This window comes from Mustelus asterias, chromosome 3 (assembly GCF_964213995.1).
Source record: "Mustelus asterias chromosome 3, sMusAst1.hap1.1, whole genome shotgun sequence".
NCBI classification, from domain to species: domain Eukaryota; kingdom Metazoa; phylum Chordata; class Chondrichthyes; order Carcharhiniformes; family Triakidae; genus Mustelus; species Mustelus asterias.
The window spans coordinates 144,827,237-144,844,866 of record NC_135803.1 but is presented as its reverse complement, the minus strand read 5'-3'; the positions used below and the strand labels follow the sequence as shown (position 1 = coordinate 144,844,866).

General features: G+C 43.0%; 1 protein-coding gene across 1 annotated transcript in view; it reads right to left on the bottom strand.

The window, feature by feature from the left end:
• The window catches only part of celsr3 (cadherin, EGF LAG seven-pass G-type receptor 3), a 269,844-nt gene that overhangs the window by 30,694 nt on the left and 221,520 nt on the right, over positions 1-17,630 (bottom strand). Inside the window, exons 26-28 of the mRNA XM_078210174.1 lie at positions 15,288-15,462; positions 12,263-12,375; positions 9,666-9,745 (exon numbers count right to left, since the gene is read on the bottom strand). Coding sequence (XP_078066300.1) covers positions 9,666-9,745; positions 12,263-12,375; positions 15,288-15,462 — 368 coding nt within the window. The remainder of the gene's footprint in view (positions 1-9,665; positions 9,746-12,262; positions 12,376-15,287; positions 15,463-17,630) is intronic.

The following is a 17,630-nucleotide window of genomic DNA, read 5'->3' as shown; positions in this document are numbered from 1 at the left end:
TATTTATGGTAATAACAATTTACTGCAAGAAATTAACACTGATTGCACTGGCTTTGCATTTCTTTTAATTTTTATCTTTCTGCTTTGTCCTCCAGTCTACAAGGCCAGACCTCGGAAGGAAAATAAAATCAAAGGAAGGCTGCTTGTAATGCAGTAGTTAATGAAATATGATTTAAGATAAACAAATAAGACATAGCAAAGCAGCATCAATTCCTAAAACGCAATTTCGCTTTGCCCAACAAGCCTCTTATCAAAATCCAGAACATAGTTGTTGCGGGCTTTGATTAAACCCCAAGTTTTAGCTGTAGATTACACAGCGTTGCTCTTTTCACCCAATTTGTTCTATTGATTGTTGCTGCGGGCAAGATGCAGGGCATGGCAGAGGGCCAATCATGGCATGATCAGTCAACAATCCAGTCAAACTAGAGTGAAGGTCCAGTAAAAACAACCAAGGCTAAAAAGGTTCGAGTACGTGGTTAGTTACAATGGCCCAGATCTTCTGATGAGCGGTAACTGTCAGATTGCTGCTCCGTTCGGACATTTCCCCCACTTAACGGTGCTCTGCATTTCTTTCGGACTTACTGAGCCCGTTTTTCCCCCCCAGAAATATAGAGCACAGCGACCCTCGGAGAGCTCTGTTGTAGCAGAGTGGAGTCAGGTGGAAAACAGGACTCTGTCCCTGGGTAGTAGTTGGGAAGTTACCTGAAGTTAGGTTTTAATCTTTTCCTGAGCAACTACCCACATAATTTTCATTGGAACGAAGTCACCGAGTCAGAGTCATTCATGGAGGATTCTGGGCAGTGGGGGAATTATCCATGAGAAGCTGAAACCTCCCGGGCAATTTCCATGCAAGTCAGGGATGATTCAGAAATCAGAGGATTCGGGCTGATGTTTTAAAATCTCTTGGGAATAGTGACTTCTCCGTCACTCCTTACTTCTGGTATTGGTGGCCAAGTGGTTTGAACGTGTTAAATTGCTGCTAACAATATTCAGGCACAAAAACTGTTGAATAACATCTCAACAGGGTCTGGGTGCATTTAAAAAGAAAGAAACAGGTTCATTTGCTGATTGCTTCCCTGGAGAAATGACTCCACAGAGCAAAGGAGGATGAGGGGAGGTCTGATGGAGGTTTGAGGTAAAGTACACAAAGTTGTTCTCATTAGCTGATAGAATAAGGACAGATTTTAGGTTTTGGGCAAGGAATGTAGGGCTGATGTGAGAAAGAAAGTTTTAACGCAGCAAGTGGTGATGATCTTGAACCTGCTGCCTAGGAGCAGGGGGGGGAGAGATGATGAATGACTGCAAAAAGAAATTGGATGGGCACTTGAGAGAAATAAGCTTGCAGGGTTACAGGCAGATAGCAGGGAGATGGGACTGACTGGACTACAGAAAGCCAGCATGGATATGCTGGGCAGAATGACCTGCCTCTGTACTGTCGTGGCTCTATTACTCCAGCTATCTTGAGAGATAGAAAAGAAACTAAAAGGCCTATATAATATAAATTACAATACTACTTTAAAATTGGAAAATTAGGAATGAGCTCCATAAACACAATAGTCTACTTTCACTGATCATGCAGCCTCATTGCGGAAAATGGGATATCAACAGAAGACCTCAATTGGTCCTGTGAAAAATCAGTCAGTAACCTCCAGAGCAACTAGACAATTAATACTAACAGATAATGTAATTATGCCGTTGCATAATAGTTGACAAATATTTGCGTGTTCACCTGAAATTCTTTTGTCTACTATTTTAGCAGAATTGATAGCCCCAAGCCCACAATTTCCTGAAATCAATCTGTGTTGATGTGTTCTGGGAACAGAATAAAGGATTGAAAGAATCTCTGGTTTTTGGACAAGGTGGTAATGGCAAACTGCAAAACAGAGTATTTTCTGTTCCTGTAGTGCTGCTTTTTTGTACCAGGTGGCGCTATTATACCGTACAAAGCCAAGCTACAGCATTCATGATCTTCCATCATGAAAGTGGCACTGCATTTCTCAACTGATTATTCCTCAGACCCCCATCTCCATTTCTCTCTCTCTGTTCCTTAATACAATGAGTCTGTGACAACAGAGTCTTCACAGTCCAAAGATGTGCGGATTAGGTTGATTGGCCATGCTAAATTTCCCTTTAGTGAGCCGAGATGCGTAGGTTAGAGGGGTTAGTGGGACAAATATGTGGGGTTACCGGGGTAGGGCCTGGTTGGGTGTGTTGTCGGTGCAGACTCGATGGGCCGAATGGCCTCCTACTTCACTGTATGAATCGGTAGATGTCTTGGAGAGCAGGCCTTTTGGCTTCATGGGCCAGATCAAAATATAAATCCATTTACCATTAATTTGCAAACAGCTTATAATTGCTGATACTAACAGGTCTTGATTTATCTACTATTGAGGTAAGTGTTAAAAATAACTTCACAGACCCACAAAATTAAAACAGAACAAATCAGAACACAAGAAAGATAAAGGTAGATAAGATTGAGTTATGTGGGCCTTGAGGTTTGAAATGTCAGGGAGCGATAGTTTGGACATTCCGAAAACAGGGAACAATGAACTCAGAAGATGTTTCTGCGATGAGCAAGTTAAAATAATCAGGAATGTATTGTAAAATTCTGGATGGTCAACAGGGAAAGAAACTTATAAAATTCTAATAGGACTAAACAGGATTGATTCAGAAAGAATGTTCCTGATGGTGGGGGAACCCAGAACTAGGGGTCATAGTTTGAGGATAAGGAGTAAATCTTTTAGGACTGAGGTGAGGAGAACTTTCTTCACCCAGAGAGTGGTGAATGTGCGGAATTCACTACCACAGAAAGTAGTTGAGGCCAAAACTTTGTGTGATTTCAAGAAGAGATTAGATATAGCTCTTGGGGCTGAAGGGATCAAGGGATATGGGGGGGGGGATCAAGATATTGAATTTGATGTTCAGCCATGATCAAAATGAATGACTGTGCAGGCTCAAAGGGCCGAATGGCCTCCTCCTGCTTCTATTTTATATGTTTCTATTGCCCAGTCCAGGGCAGCAAGGAAAACACAGATTCTAAGGTGGCAGCCGGAAAGCTCAGAGTGTGAAGCTGCAGCACACGTTCAAGGTCCAGGTGATTATCAGTCTCTCATGGACTCAGGTTGAGCAAGATTTGAGTGCACACCGTAAATATACAGGAACAAAGAAAAGTACAGCACAGGAACAGGCCCTTCGGCCCTCCAAGCCTGTGCTGATCATGATGCCCTAACTAAAAGAAAAACCTTCCACCCTAACCCGGCCCGTTTCCCTCTATTTCCTCCCTATTCATGACCCATCCAGATGCCTGTTAAATGTTGCTAATGTGCCTGCTTCCACCACCACCTCTGGCAGCGCGTTCCAGGCACCCACCACTTTCTGCGTGAAAAACTTCTCCCACACATCTCCCATAAACTTTCCCCCTTTCACCTTGAACCTTTGCCCCCTTGTAATTCCGCCCTGGGAAAAAGCCTCTTGACTATCCACCCTGTCAATGCCTCGCATAATTTTGTAGACCTCTATCGGGTCTCCCCTCAGCCTCCGCCTTTCCAGTGAAAAAAATCCAAGTTTATTCAACCTTGGAAAGTTATCTCCAATTGCAACGGGATCTTGATCAATTGGACCAGTGGGCTGACGAATGGCAGATGGAGTTTAATTTAGACAAATGTGAGGTGATGCATTTTGGTAGATTGAACCAGGGCAGGACTTACTCAGTTAACGGTAGGGCGTTGGAGAGAGTTTCAGAACAAAGAGATCTAGGGGTGCATGTTCATAGCTCCTTGAAAGTGGAGTCACAGATGGACAGAGTGGTGAAGAAGGCATTCAGCATGCTTGGTTTCATTGGTCAGAACATTGAATACAGGAGTTGGGACGTCTTGTTGAAGTTGTACAAGACATTGGTAAGGCCACACTTGGAATACTGTGTGCAATTCTGGTCACCCTATTATAGAAAGGATATTATTAAACTAGAAAGAGTGCAGAAAAGATTTACTAGGATGCTACCGGGACTTGATGGATTGAGTTATAAGGAGAGGCTGAATAGACTGGGACTTTTCTCTCTGGGGCGTAGGAGGCTGAGGGGTGACCTTATAGAGGTCTATAAAATAATGAGCGGCATAGACAAGGTAGTCAACCTCTTTTCCCAAAGGTTGGGGAGTCTAAAACTAGAGGGCATAGGTTTAAGGTGAGAGGGGAGAGATACAAAAGTGTCGAGAGGGGCAATGTTTTCACACAGAGGGTGGTGAGTGTCTGGAACAAGCTGCCAGAGGTACTAGTAGAGGCGGGTACAATTTTATCTTTTAAAAAGCATTTAGATAGTTACATGGGTACGATGGGTATAGAGGAATATGGGCCAAATGCGGGCAATTGGGAATAGCTTAGGGGGTTTTTAAAAAAAAGGGCGGCATGGACAAGTTGGGCCAAAGGGCCTGTTTCCATGCTGTAAACCTCTATGACTCTCCTCATAGCCAACACCCTCGAGACCAGGCAACATCCTGGTGAACCTTCAACGCACTCTCTGTAAAGCATCCACGTCCTTCTGATAATGTAGTGACCAGAATTGCACGCAAAACTCCAAATGCGGCCTAACCAAGGTTTTATATAACTGCGACACGATTTGCCAACTCTTGTACTCAATGCCCCGGCTGATGAAGGCAAGCATGCCATGTGCCTTCTTAATCACCTTGGTCACCTGTGTTGCCACTTTTAGGGAACTGTGGATCTGCACACCCAGATCACTCTATATGTTAATGTTTCTAAGGGTTCTGCCATTTACAGTATAATTCACACCTAAATTGATCCTCCAAAATGCATCACCTCGCATTTGTCCGGATTAAATACCATTTGCCATTTCTGTGCCCAAGTCTCCAATCTATCTATATCCTGTTGTATCCTCTGACAATCCTCAGCACTATCAGCAGCTCCACCAATCTTCATGTCATCCGCAAACTTACTAATCAGACCACCCACATTTTCCTCCAGATCATTTATATATACTACAAACAACAGAGGTCCCAGCACTGATCCCTGCGGAACACTAGCTGCAGATCTCCATTCTGAAAAACACCCTTCCACCGCTACTCTCTGTCTTCTATAACCAAGCCAGTTCTGTATCCATCTAGCCGGTCCACCCTGAATCCCATGTGATTTTAGTTTTTGTACCAGTCTGCCATGAGACCCTGCCTTACTAAAGTCCTTATAAAGTACATTATCAGCCCGTCCTTCACTAATTATCTTTGTCACCTCTTCAAAAAACTCAACCAAGTTGGTGAGACATGACCTTCCCCGTACAAAAGCATGCTGCCTGTCACTAACTGGTCCATTTTCTTCCAAATGTGTATATATCCTGTCCCTCAGTGTTTTCTCCAAAAGCTTCCCCACCACTGATGTTAGGCTCACCGACCTATAATTTGCTGGATTATCCCTGCTTCCTTTCTTAAACAAGGGAACAATATTGGCTATTCTCCAGTCCTCTGGAACCTCACCTGTGGTCAAAGAGGACGTGAAGATATCTGTTAAGGCCCCAGCTATTTTTCCCCTTATGCCTCGCAGTAACCTGGGAAAAGTCCCATCCGGCCGTGGGGACTTGTCTACCTTAATGCAATTTAGGATACTCAACATTTCCTCCTTTTATATTGACGTTCTCAAGAGCGTTCACATACCTATCCCTGACCTCAACATCCATCATGTCCTTCTCCTTGGTAAATACCAATACAAAGTACTCATTAAGGATTTCACCCACTTCCTGTGGTTCCATGCATAACTTCCCTCCATTGACCTCGAGTGGGCCTACTCTTTCTCTAGCTATCCTCTTGCTCCTAATATATGCATAAAAAGTCTTGGGATTCTCCTTGACTCTGTTTGCCAAAGATATTTCATGGTCCCTTTAAGCCCTCCTAATTCCATGTTTAAGTTCCTTCCTACTTTCACTGTAGTCCTCAAGAGTTTTCAGTTTTTAGATGCCTAGACCTATTGTATGCTTCCTTTTTCCTTTTGACTAAGCTTACAATTTTCCTTGTCAATTCTATCCTTCATTATCCTGCATTTTAATCAACTGGCCTTTAAAGCCTCCCACATGTCAGACATGGAGTTGCCCTCAAGTAGCCGCTCCCAATCCACATTCCCCAGTTCCTGTCTAATTTGGATGTAATTGGCCTTCGCCCAATTAAGCACCCTCACCCGAGGGCCATTCTTTTCCTTATCCATGATGACCGGAAATCTTATGGAATTATGGTCACTAAGCCCAAAATGCTCCCCCACTGAAATATCGATCACCTGGTCTGACTCATTCCCCAATACCAAGTCCAGTATGGCCCCTTCCCTGGTTGGATTGTCAACATAGTGTATTCAGAAGCCCTTCTGGACACAATGCAGCGTGTGGTAGCTAGGTGTGGCCAAGGAGACAAATCACATACAAGGCACTACTGAAACAAAGATCTTTAGCCCACATCCTCAAACTCTCCAACTGCAGTGAGACCAGCGAAAGATATTGGCCATAATAAATTATACATAAAGGTCAGCAAAACCGTTTGTGAGTTACTGAGATTTTTAGTCCTCGGTTCGCCCATCTCTACCAATAAGCCATCACTTCCACAACAAATCGATTAGCAAATTAGAAGGGCAGGAGAGCAAGGGTTGTTAGAAACGTAAGAAAATGAACAAAATAATAATGAAGGACGGGATTATAAGCTATGAGTTAATACAGGAAGAATAGCAGACAAACACAATCACACTGAACTAAACTCAATGAAAGAAATAATCAAATCAATACAAAACCCATATGACATGAATGGAGGAAGACAGCTGAAAATTTGTACTTTGAGTGAATGATCATACGATTGAATAATCTTTTGTATTTTCTTCCTTCTATTGCTCTAAATGACACAGATAACTTGGTTTGAACAAGAAGTGATTTGGCAGCCCATGGGTTTGAAATATTGTTCTACCCCCCATCACTCACAATCTAACCAATGCCTCAATGCTGAAGAATGCTGCCAGCTTTTACTCCTTCTGTGAGCTACAACGTTGAAGGCTCAAGTCACAGCTATTGGGAAATGAAAGCTGAAAATGTATTTTCCTTCCTGATAATTTATTTAATGACTTGGTCGGAATCCCCGATGAGCTGTTTCTGACATCTGTGTATTCTATTTGTAGCGTGTCAAACATAATTTAATTTTTAAACGAAAAATAAATATGCAACAGTGGTTAGGAGAGGAGCAAAGGAACAGAACTTGCGACAGAGGCTGACTCTGAAAGCTAGTTTTCTTTTGATTCTCAAGAAAAAGGAGGTCATTTGTTGATCGTGTGATCCCAGTGCAGAGTATGGCATATATCAGAATACCATGGAGAACAGCACACCCAATATATAATTCACCCAATTTTCTGTCCATTAAAATGAACAGATGGAAAGCTCAATGGGTTGCATAGTAGGTACACTATCCTCTATAATCTTCTTTTCAATGTACACTTTAAGTAGGTAATTTCTGTGTTGGGAGTAGAAAATTGCTCGTATAGTTTTCTTGAAGCCTCTCAAGTCTAACTTGACAGCTGTCGCCTCTCAGCTTTGCTGGACTGGGAGCTAGATTGGGTCAGCAAACACAGCAGTAATGGATGAGCGGGTTTTGGTGTGAGTTAGGATTTTAACGACAGAGTTTCTGCTGAGTTTACAAAGGGCGGAAGATGAGAGGTCAGCCAGGACAGCACTGGAATAATTCATAGAAAAAAATCATAAAATCCCTACAGTGCAGGAGAGGCCACTCGATCCACCAGATCTACACCGACTCTCTGACAGAGCATCCTACCCAGGCACTCTCCCCTGCTCAATACCCATTTGGACTTTGGGAGGAAATCAGAGCACCTGGAGGAAACCCACACAGACACAGGGAGAATGTGCGAACTCCAGACAGACAGTAACCCAAGGCCGGAATTGTCCCTGGAGCTGTGAGGCAGCAGTGCTAACCACTGTGCCACCGTGCCGCCTTAAGTCTGGAGCTAACAAAAGCATGCATGATGACTTCAGCAGCAGGTGAACTGAGGCAAGGGTAGATATGGCAAATGTTAGAGTGGAAACAGGAAGTTTGATGCAGTGGTCAGAGAGGTGGAGAAGGGATGGAAATCGTGGTGGATGCCAAATGCAATGGTCTACTTGACGGTCAATTGGAGAAAACTGCAGCATGTCCCAAACTCAAAACCAGACAAGGAAGTTGGCAACACAGAGAAAGTGCAGAGGTTGAAGGAGTTGGAGGTGAGGCTTTCATGGGAAACCTGACACCATGTCTTCAGATGATTTTGCCATGGGCAGCATGAAACAGTACGGGGCCAGAGTTGGATTTTTGGAAGACTTGAGAGATAACAAGCAGGGCTGGAAGACAAGACATTGTAGGAAGTTCTCTGTGATTGAAATTGCAAGAGTGGAATCAGTCAAAGCTCAAGTCTGCCAGACTAAAAGGTATTCTCATATCTTGGGTAATTTGTTTAATGTTTCTCTCCTAGATAGGACAGGTAGATGAACATCCTTATATCTGGTACTTTATCTTGTCTCTTTGTGATATCACAAAGGGAAGTAGCCTGCCTGAGGGTTCTCATCGTCTCTCATTTTTGGTTCACAGTCTTTCCCTACACTACAACTTCTAATTTCTTTCAATTTCATCAATATTGTCATTGTTCTCCTGACCTTTCGTCTTCCAGTTGTTCTTCGTCATAACTTCTCCTTATATTTCAATAAATTGAAATCAAAACTTGTCGAATTGTCTCTCATCCTCTTTGAAATAATCTTTCCCAGGTAAGAAGGCTTTACTCAGAGTGCTGAGTGAGTGAGTGTGCAGTAAAATATAAGCACTGATATATTTATCACTGTTCTAAACACTCAAACTTACTCCCTAAACCTTGGGATGAAATTCACAAAACAGAAGTGTGCCCCTTAACAACTATTATCTCATCACCCTTTCTTGCTGTTATATCCTTTCAGCTCAATTGAAAGCCTTTACATAGCTCAAGGAATTTGAAAGTGACTGCAGGATGGGACTATTACAAAGCTATCCACATGCTTTTGTTTCGAATGACAGCAAAAATCATCATTTTCAGTAACACCATTATCTGGTGCTGGAAGGTACATCACTGGTGAAGTTTGCAATTTCTAAATCCTTTTTTGGATTTACTAGTAATATGCACATCTATAAATACTCAGGGTGGAAGACCTGTTTGAACAGCCCACTTGCTTCAGCATATAAGAAAATTCGAGGCAAATGAATAAAAGCCATTTTGAGAAAATAAAGTTAAAGTTTAATTAGTCACAAGTCGGCTTATATTAACACTGCAATTAAGTTATTGTGAAAATCCCCCAGTGACCACACTCCGGCGCCTGTTCGGGTACACTGAGGGAGAATTTAGCAAAGCCAATGCACCTAACCAGCACGTCTTTCCAACTGTGGGAGGAAACCGGAGCATCCAGAGGAAACCCACGCAGACATGGGGAGAATGTGCAAACTCCACACAGACAGTGACCCAAGCCGGGAATCGAACCCGGGTCCCTGGCGCTGTGAGGCAGCAGTGCTAACCACTGTGCCACCCTGATGCCGCCCAATGGGGAACATCTACGGTAAATCTTAAAGCACTACTAAAATGCCCAAGTGTTCGTTGTTTTAGTTTACCGCGTTTAATTTACTACTCACAGGATTGATCTTTTCTTGGCTTCCTTCTGTGTTGGGGCACAGGACATTCTTGCTACCAACAAGGAGATGACAATGTTCATCTAAAAGCAATAAATACCTGAAGTGAAACTTTCAACAAAGTTCAAGTGTCAAAAAGGAGTCCATACATCCATTCAGTGAGATATAGAAAATAGCAATGATGACCTCAACGGGGAAAGCATTGGAGTTAGGGCAAAAAATTAACAGGAGCAAAAATGTGGGGTGGGAGTGAGGGAGTTAGAATTTCCTTGCATTCAGACTCTGAAATAATGTACAAAAGCAGAGATTTTTCAAAAAATATTATTCACAGAGAATCTTGAAAGCCATTTTCAGTTCCTCAGTTATCGAGAGACTGTTGTGGTAACTCTTTTCCTAGTGTTTGGATCAGCATCTTATAGAATGTGCACAGTAAGAAGTCTCACAACACCAGGTTAAAGTCCAACAGGTATATTTGGAAGCATGAGTTTCCGGAGCGCTGCTCCTTCATCAGGTGAGTGGCCACTCACCTGATGAAGGGGCAGCACTCCGAAAGCTCGTGATTCCAAATAAACCTGTTGGACTTTCACCTGGTGTTGTGAGACTTCTTACTGTGCCCACCCCAGTCCAACGCCGGCATCTCCACGTCATAGCCTTATAGAATGTGGCAGCCCTCAGAAGCTCATTTTCACTCGTTCGTGGAATGTGAGCACTCTTGGCAAGACCAGCAATTTTTGCCCATTTCTAGCTGCCTTTGAAAAGCTGCTAAACCGCCTTCTTGGACCACCACAGTCCATCTGGTGTAAGTACACCCACGGAGCTGCCAGGAAGGAAGTTCCAGGATTTTGACCTAGCGACAGTGAAGGGAAGGTGAATTAGTGAATGAATGCTGTGCAATCATCAGTGGACATCCTGACCTCCGACCTTATAATGGAAAGAAGGTCATTAATGAAGCAGCTAAAAATAGATGGGCCAAGGACACTGCCCTGAGGGACTTTTGCAGTGCCGAGGCTGAGATTGCAGGCTTCTTCCTCTTTGTGAGGTATGATACCAACCAGGAGTGGGTTTGCCCCCAATTCCCACTGGCTTTCATTTTTCTAATGCCCCTTGACAACATACTCGGGTCAAATGCCCTTGATGTCAAGAGCAGTCACTCTCAACTGTTAAATTCAATAGTTTTGTCCATGTTTGGACCAAGGCTGTAATAAGGTCAGAAGTTGAGTGGTCCTGGCAGAACCTAAGCTGAGCATCAGTGAGCCGGGTATCGCCGTGCAACTCCCAGTTGATAGCAATGTTGACGACACCTTCCATCACTTTGCTGATGATAGAGGATAGAATGATGGGCAGTAATTTGCTGGATAATAACTGACCTGCTTTTGGATAGATGCCATTGCTGTAGCTGTACTGGAAAAGCTTGGCTAGGGGTATCGCTAAGTCTAGAGCACAAATTTTCAGCGGCAATGTTAGGATGTTGTCAAGGCCCATAGCCTTTCCCGTAGCTACTTCCTGATATCATGTGGAGTGAATCGAATCGGTTGAAGACTGGCATCTGTGACGTTAGGGGCTAAAAGAGGCATCTGAGATGAATCATCCACTCGACACTTTCGGCTGAAGATGTGATAGTTGCGAAGTCTCCTCCTGTGGTTAGTGATTACTTGTCCACCACCATTCAGGGCCACAAAGATCGCTTAGATCTGCGTATCACATGCTGCTTCTGCTGTTTAGCATGCATGAGATCCTGTGTTGTAGCTTCACAAGATTAACATCTCATTTTTATGATGTGGAGATGCCGGTGTTGGACTGGGGTGGGCACAGTAAGAAGCCTCACAACACCAGGTTAAAGTCCAACAGGTTTATCTGGTATTACGAGCTTTCGGAGCCCTGCTCCGAAAGGCACATAACACTCACCTGATGAAGGAGCAGTGCTCCAAAAGCTCGTGAAACCAAATAAACCTGTTGGACTTTAACCTGGTGTTGTGAGACATCTCATTTTTAGGTACACCTATTGCTCTCTGCCATGCCTAACCGAACGGATCCCCTGGTTATTGTTAATGGTAGAGTGAGGGATATGCAGGGTCATTAGCTTGCAGGTTATTGCTGAATAGAATTCTGATGCTGCTGATGACCCACGGCATCCCATGGACACACAGTTTTGAGTTGCCACATTTGGTTTGAATCTATCCAATTTAGCAAGGTAATGGGGTCACACAACAAACTGGACGGAATCCTCAGCACGAAGCGGAGATTCTGGGTGGAATTTTACCGGCGCGTCCGCCCAAGGTTCGTACGATCCCGCTCAAGGCCATCGGAGAATGCCGCTCTCCGAGCCTCGCCCGCCCCCGGAATCGGGGCAGGCATGCCAGTAAAATTCCAGCCTCTGTCTCCACAAGGACTGTGCAGTAGTTACTCCGACCATTACTATCGTTCTCGGGCACACTGGTAAACTGGTGAGAGCGGAATCAAATAGTTTTTTTCCCTCTTGTTCCCTCACCACCTATCAACGGCTCAGCCTAGCAGTTGTGTCCTTTAACACTTGACCAGCTCAGGCGAGGAAGGCACATAACTCCGCGTACTCATTTCAATAAATAAGGAGTAATACTTACCAAAATAACAACAGCAATTGGTCCAGCAAAGCTCCAGATCAACTTATCGTGTACCGAGATCCAGCAGAAATCAGGATTTCCATAACCCTCTGGGTCCAGGCCAACTGCAAGACCTGGAAAACATAGGAACAATAGATTTTTTAAAATGAAAATTACTGAGCATCAAATCTTCACAGGCAGAAGTCCATAAGATCCCCTCATGGAAAGGTGGGAGAGAAATGAAAACAAGGTCAAACTAGGTTATTCTTACGTGCCTCCTCATGATTAGATACATAGATAGATATTTAAGAGTAATTTGTCTGCCTTTCAATTGGGAAATGGGATGATTTGGGAGCAGAAATTACTGCAAAATGGAGAAACTAAGGAGAAAAGTGTTTCCTCTTTGTAATTAAAATTTGAAATACAAATCAAACCATATCTGGGATTCTCGAAAACTAGAGGTGCTCACAATAGAGCAAGATAATTCAGGTATTCTAAAACCTGCCATGGGAAAATAAAAATTCACAAAGAATAAGTCTATGATTCCCGAATTTAGGGAAACCTGGTTTATAGAAAGGCCTTGAACTCTGAGCTTGAGCTCTGCGACTGTTCAAAGGCAATGCAAGCTGTGAAGATATTACAGGGTGGAAAATGATACTCAAAATGGCAAAACTACCTTTAGTAATGAAAGAGTTCAATATTTTGACAGTTTGCCCTCTGGGGATTGAAGAGATGAATCATTAATGATTTGGAAAAACAAGCAGTTATGAGGTGGGAGAATTCAGGTGCTTGGTTCAATCTTAATTTCATGAGAAGAACAATGAAGCAGAATATTGTGGCAGCTGTGTAGCACATAACTACTCGACTCAAACATAAAGCCGCAGAGCAAGTCCCAAAAGACTTAAACTTGCTTGCGCCAGTTGATGAGTTTTGTCAGCTTTCCACAATGCCTCGAGATGCATTACTACATAGAAACATTGCTTCCTATTTGTACTCCAAGGAAGGAGGCAGGGGAAAAGACAGGCATATATAAAACTGACTGGGGTGTCACTGAGCAAAGATGATGACTGTCGAGTTAACAACCATTAGTTGCGAGAAGAAATTTAGAGGTTGGTGGCAAGAAATAAACAACTGAATCGAAGTGTGAGAACACAATGCACATTTACTTGAATCTTGTGCACAAGATTTAATTTTCTCATTGTGAAATACAAACTAAAATGAATGTAACTAGCCTAAGTCTTGGCCCTGACGGATGCAAATTCAGTCGCAAAGTTGGGGGATAAAAGTCACAGAAATTACAGCACCGAACAAGGTCATTCAGTCCACCATGTTTGTGCTGCTCCTATCTCAACGACAGGTGTACATTCTAAACTTCTTTCCTCCTGTCTTTCCAAATAATCGTTTTCAAATATTTATCCAATCCCTTTGAAAAATGACGTTAGTGCATTTGTCTCAAATAAAGCATCGTATGCTCTCCCAACCATCTTTGTGAAAGGGGTTCTTAAATCCCATCCTGTCTTCTGGTGATAATCCTTGGTCTATGCTCCCTTTGATCAATTTCACAATCCAGTACAAAGAATTTAAGAAGAAAATGATCCTCCTGAAGCTTTTCACAATTTTGAAACCATTCAAACCTCCCTTTATTCTCTGTTAGCAAAAGAAGCTCCAATGTTTTAATCCTTCCTTCATAATCATAACCTCTCATTCCTGGTGCAATTCAAGAAAATCATAGCAGTACAGCTCAAATATCTTTATAATGAGGTGCTGAAATTGCACACAATACTCCCAACTGTGGGGCTAACCAATGTATTGTACACATTTTGCATCACTACCTCATTTTGTATTCAATATTTCGATGTATAACTCCCACAATTATAGAGTCATAGAGGTTTACAGCATGGAAACAAGCCCTTCGGCCCAACTTGTCCCTGCCGCCCCTTTTTTTTAAACCCCTAAGCTAGACCCAATTGCCCGCATTTGGCCCATATCCCTCTATACCCATCTTACCCATGTAACTGTCTGAATGCTTTTTAAAAGACAAAATTGTAACTGCCTCCACTACTACTACCTCTGGCAGCTTGTTCCAGATGCTCACCACCCTCTGTGTGAAAAAACTGCTCCTCTGGGCACTTTTGTATCTCTCCCCTCTCACCTTAAACCTATGCCCTCTAGTTTTAGACTCCCCTTCCTTTGGGAAAAGATATTGACTATCTAGCTGATCTATGCCCCTCATTATTTTACAGACCTCTATAAGATCACCCCTAAGTCTCCTACGCTCCAGAGAAAAATTTCCCAGTCTATCCAGCCTCCCCTTATAACAAGTCCCGGTAGCTTCCTAGTAAATCTTTTCTGCACTCTTTTTAATTGAATAATATCCTTTCTATAATAGGGTGACCAGAACTGCACACAGTATTCCAAGTGTGGCCTTACCAATGTCTTGTACAACTTCAACAAGACGTCCCAACTGCATTTGCTTTTTCTACCAGAACATCCACCATTAAAGATCTTGGTATCTATGAGCCTGTACTCTCTAATGAACCAAATGCAACCTTATTGACACAGCGTTGCATTGTTTAGCTTTCAGTGAGTTAGCTCATTGAATTAGCTCACTAGATTGACCAGACGTCTCCTGGATTTCAATCCGTGGGATAGCTGCACTTCGGGAACCTCCATCATGAACCCTGGCAGATGGTATACAGTCAAGGCAGGGAATGAGTTCTCAATTTATGAATTCCCAGTGGGTCCTTGTGCCATTTTACAAAAACAATCTGTCACAACGGTGTGTTTTATAAATATAAAGCAAGGCTATCTAAAAACCTATTAGGGGGTACATCATGTCAAAACATGTAGCACTGGAGTTGTCTACTCAAGGAAACAATACTTGTGAAGTGAGTGAATTTCTCCCTTTTGCCGGTTGTGCATTATACATTTACAGGAATAGACACAAAAATCATGCATAGTATTATCCTGGTTTGGACTGCCTACTTTCAGCCGTTTGTGTGTACACTTATACCAGCCTACCAATGTTTGTACTACTAATGCAAACCTGTGATGATAGCGGGCACTCCCCAACCAATGGCATAGTAGAACCTCATGGCACCATAGTTGATGTTCCTCGCTTCAGTTTGCATCCGGTAGATGTGAAGTCCCTCCACAAAGATCCAAGCAAAGGTTGCCATGAAAAAGTAGTGCAGCAAGATGGCAATCACTGTGCAGAGAAACTGTTGGAAAGAAACTCGGATAGTTGGTACAAATCCTCCATTAGAGTGTCAAATTTTGGTCAAAAAAAATGATAACTTTGCACTATACGAATCAATAAAGATGTGCCACCTTTTTTATGGATTTCTATTACTCACAAAGGTGGGACATAAATCATGCTGCAGTGCTTTTTTTTAGAAACACTCAATGGATCGATGTAAAAGTTGTAGGAGCAACCTATAAATGCACACTACAAACCTGTTCTTGTTGTATTTCTATCATGTTTCTTCCTATGTGCCCAAGACTCCTACTGCTTAACAGTGGGAAAACTTCCACTAAAAAATAACGTCCCTTCTAATAATAAAAGTTTCAATTACATGGAGCAAATGCCTGGCAGTTGGTTGAAGGCAGTGATTCAATCTTGTGAGGCTCTGCTGACACTCAAATATTCTCCAAGGCGGCCTTCGCGACACACGACGGCGCAGAGTCGCTGAGCAGAAACTGATAGCCAAGTTCCGCACACACGAGGACGGCCTCAACCGGGATATTGGGTTCATGGCACACTATTTGTAACCCCCACAGAGTTTCACTGGCTGTCTTGTCTGGAGACAATACACATCTTTTTAGCCTGTCTTGATGCTCTCTCCACTCACATTGTTTTGTTTCTTAAAGACTTGATTAGTTGTAAGTATTCGCATTCCAACCATTATTCATGTAAATTGAGGTTGTGTCTTTATATGCTCTGTTTGTGAACAGAATTCCCACTCACTTGAAGAAGGGGCTTGCAGCTCCGAAAGCTTGTGTGGCTTTTGCTACCAAATAAACCTGTTGGACTTTAACCTGGTGTTGTTTAACGTCTTACTCAAATATTGCTCAGGAGAGCAAGTGATACCATCATTGCTCAGCTGAGTTGCTGCTCTGTAACCCAGTGATTCTCAAAAAAATTCATTTGTGGGATGTGGGCTACGTCATCCCTGCTGGACACCTTGATACGCTTTACAAACAAGAGTTTACTTTTAAAATGCTGTTATGCAGGTAAATGCTGAAGACAACTGACGTATTGTCAGCTCTCACAAAGAGCAGATCAATAAGTGACCAGAAAGGCTTTGTGCTGGTGTTGGTTGAGGAATGACTAGACATTGGCAGAATTCAATGCTTTTCTTTACGATTTTACATCTATCTACACAGCTGGAGTCTCGGTGTACTGGCTCAATTGAAAGACAACTCCTGACAGTGCTGCGCCAACCTGATTATGTGAAGTTTGCAACACGGCATTACTGTGATTTGTGCTAACAGCCATAATACACCAGTGCCGCAACAATGAGCGTGCAATTGAATGGAATGAATCAATTAATTACGGCAGATATCTGAACTAAAATAAACATTGGGAGGGCCCTGTGTGAGTAAGTGGTTTTGCATTGTTGAATGAACAGAGCTTCATACAAGAACAACGTAAGCCTGATTCTGTTGAATAATCAGAATTTCCGTATACAAGGTAAACACTATAATAGATGAATCATGGGCTATTTTTAGCATTATAAGCAGCTGTCCAATTTGTCTCTCAAAGCACAGCTAACACAACAGAAAATTAAATGTGAATGCTCGAAGCAACTCAAGTTCACAAAGGCAAAGAACAGAGGAGATGGTGAGATTTCGAAAAGGGGCCGAATGTGAGATAAATGGGGTGAAGGTAACTGACTGCATTGGCTGTAACAGCAGCATGGACACAGCTCATACTCTCACTTGCACATTGATGCTTCTGATTAGAGTAGCTGAGCTGGAGCATGCTAAAGATCAGGAAAGTGAGAAGCTGCTTGAGTTCAGGATCAGCTGCAAAATGGCCAGATCCTTCTACAGATTCACTACACAATCTACATCTGGGTTCCAATTGGCCTCTGGACAGAAGCCTGTCCTTGACCTTCCCTTCGCTGACTGAATCACAAGGAGTTGGGAAGGTCATGGGGAACTCCATCCCCTTGCCTTCCCACCCAATCCTAAGGACCACTCCCCCCCCCCCCCCCCCCGTTTTCATACCCAATTCTAAGGATATCACCCCCGCTGTATTCCCACCCAATTCTAATGATGTCCCCTTACCCTCCCAGTCCCCTCAGGTTGACAAGATTAAATGTCACCCCACAATTTTAGCAGGTAGCTCGCTGTATAGTCTGAGAGGAGCAACAGACAGTAACCT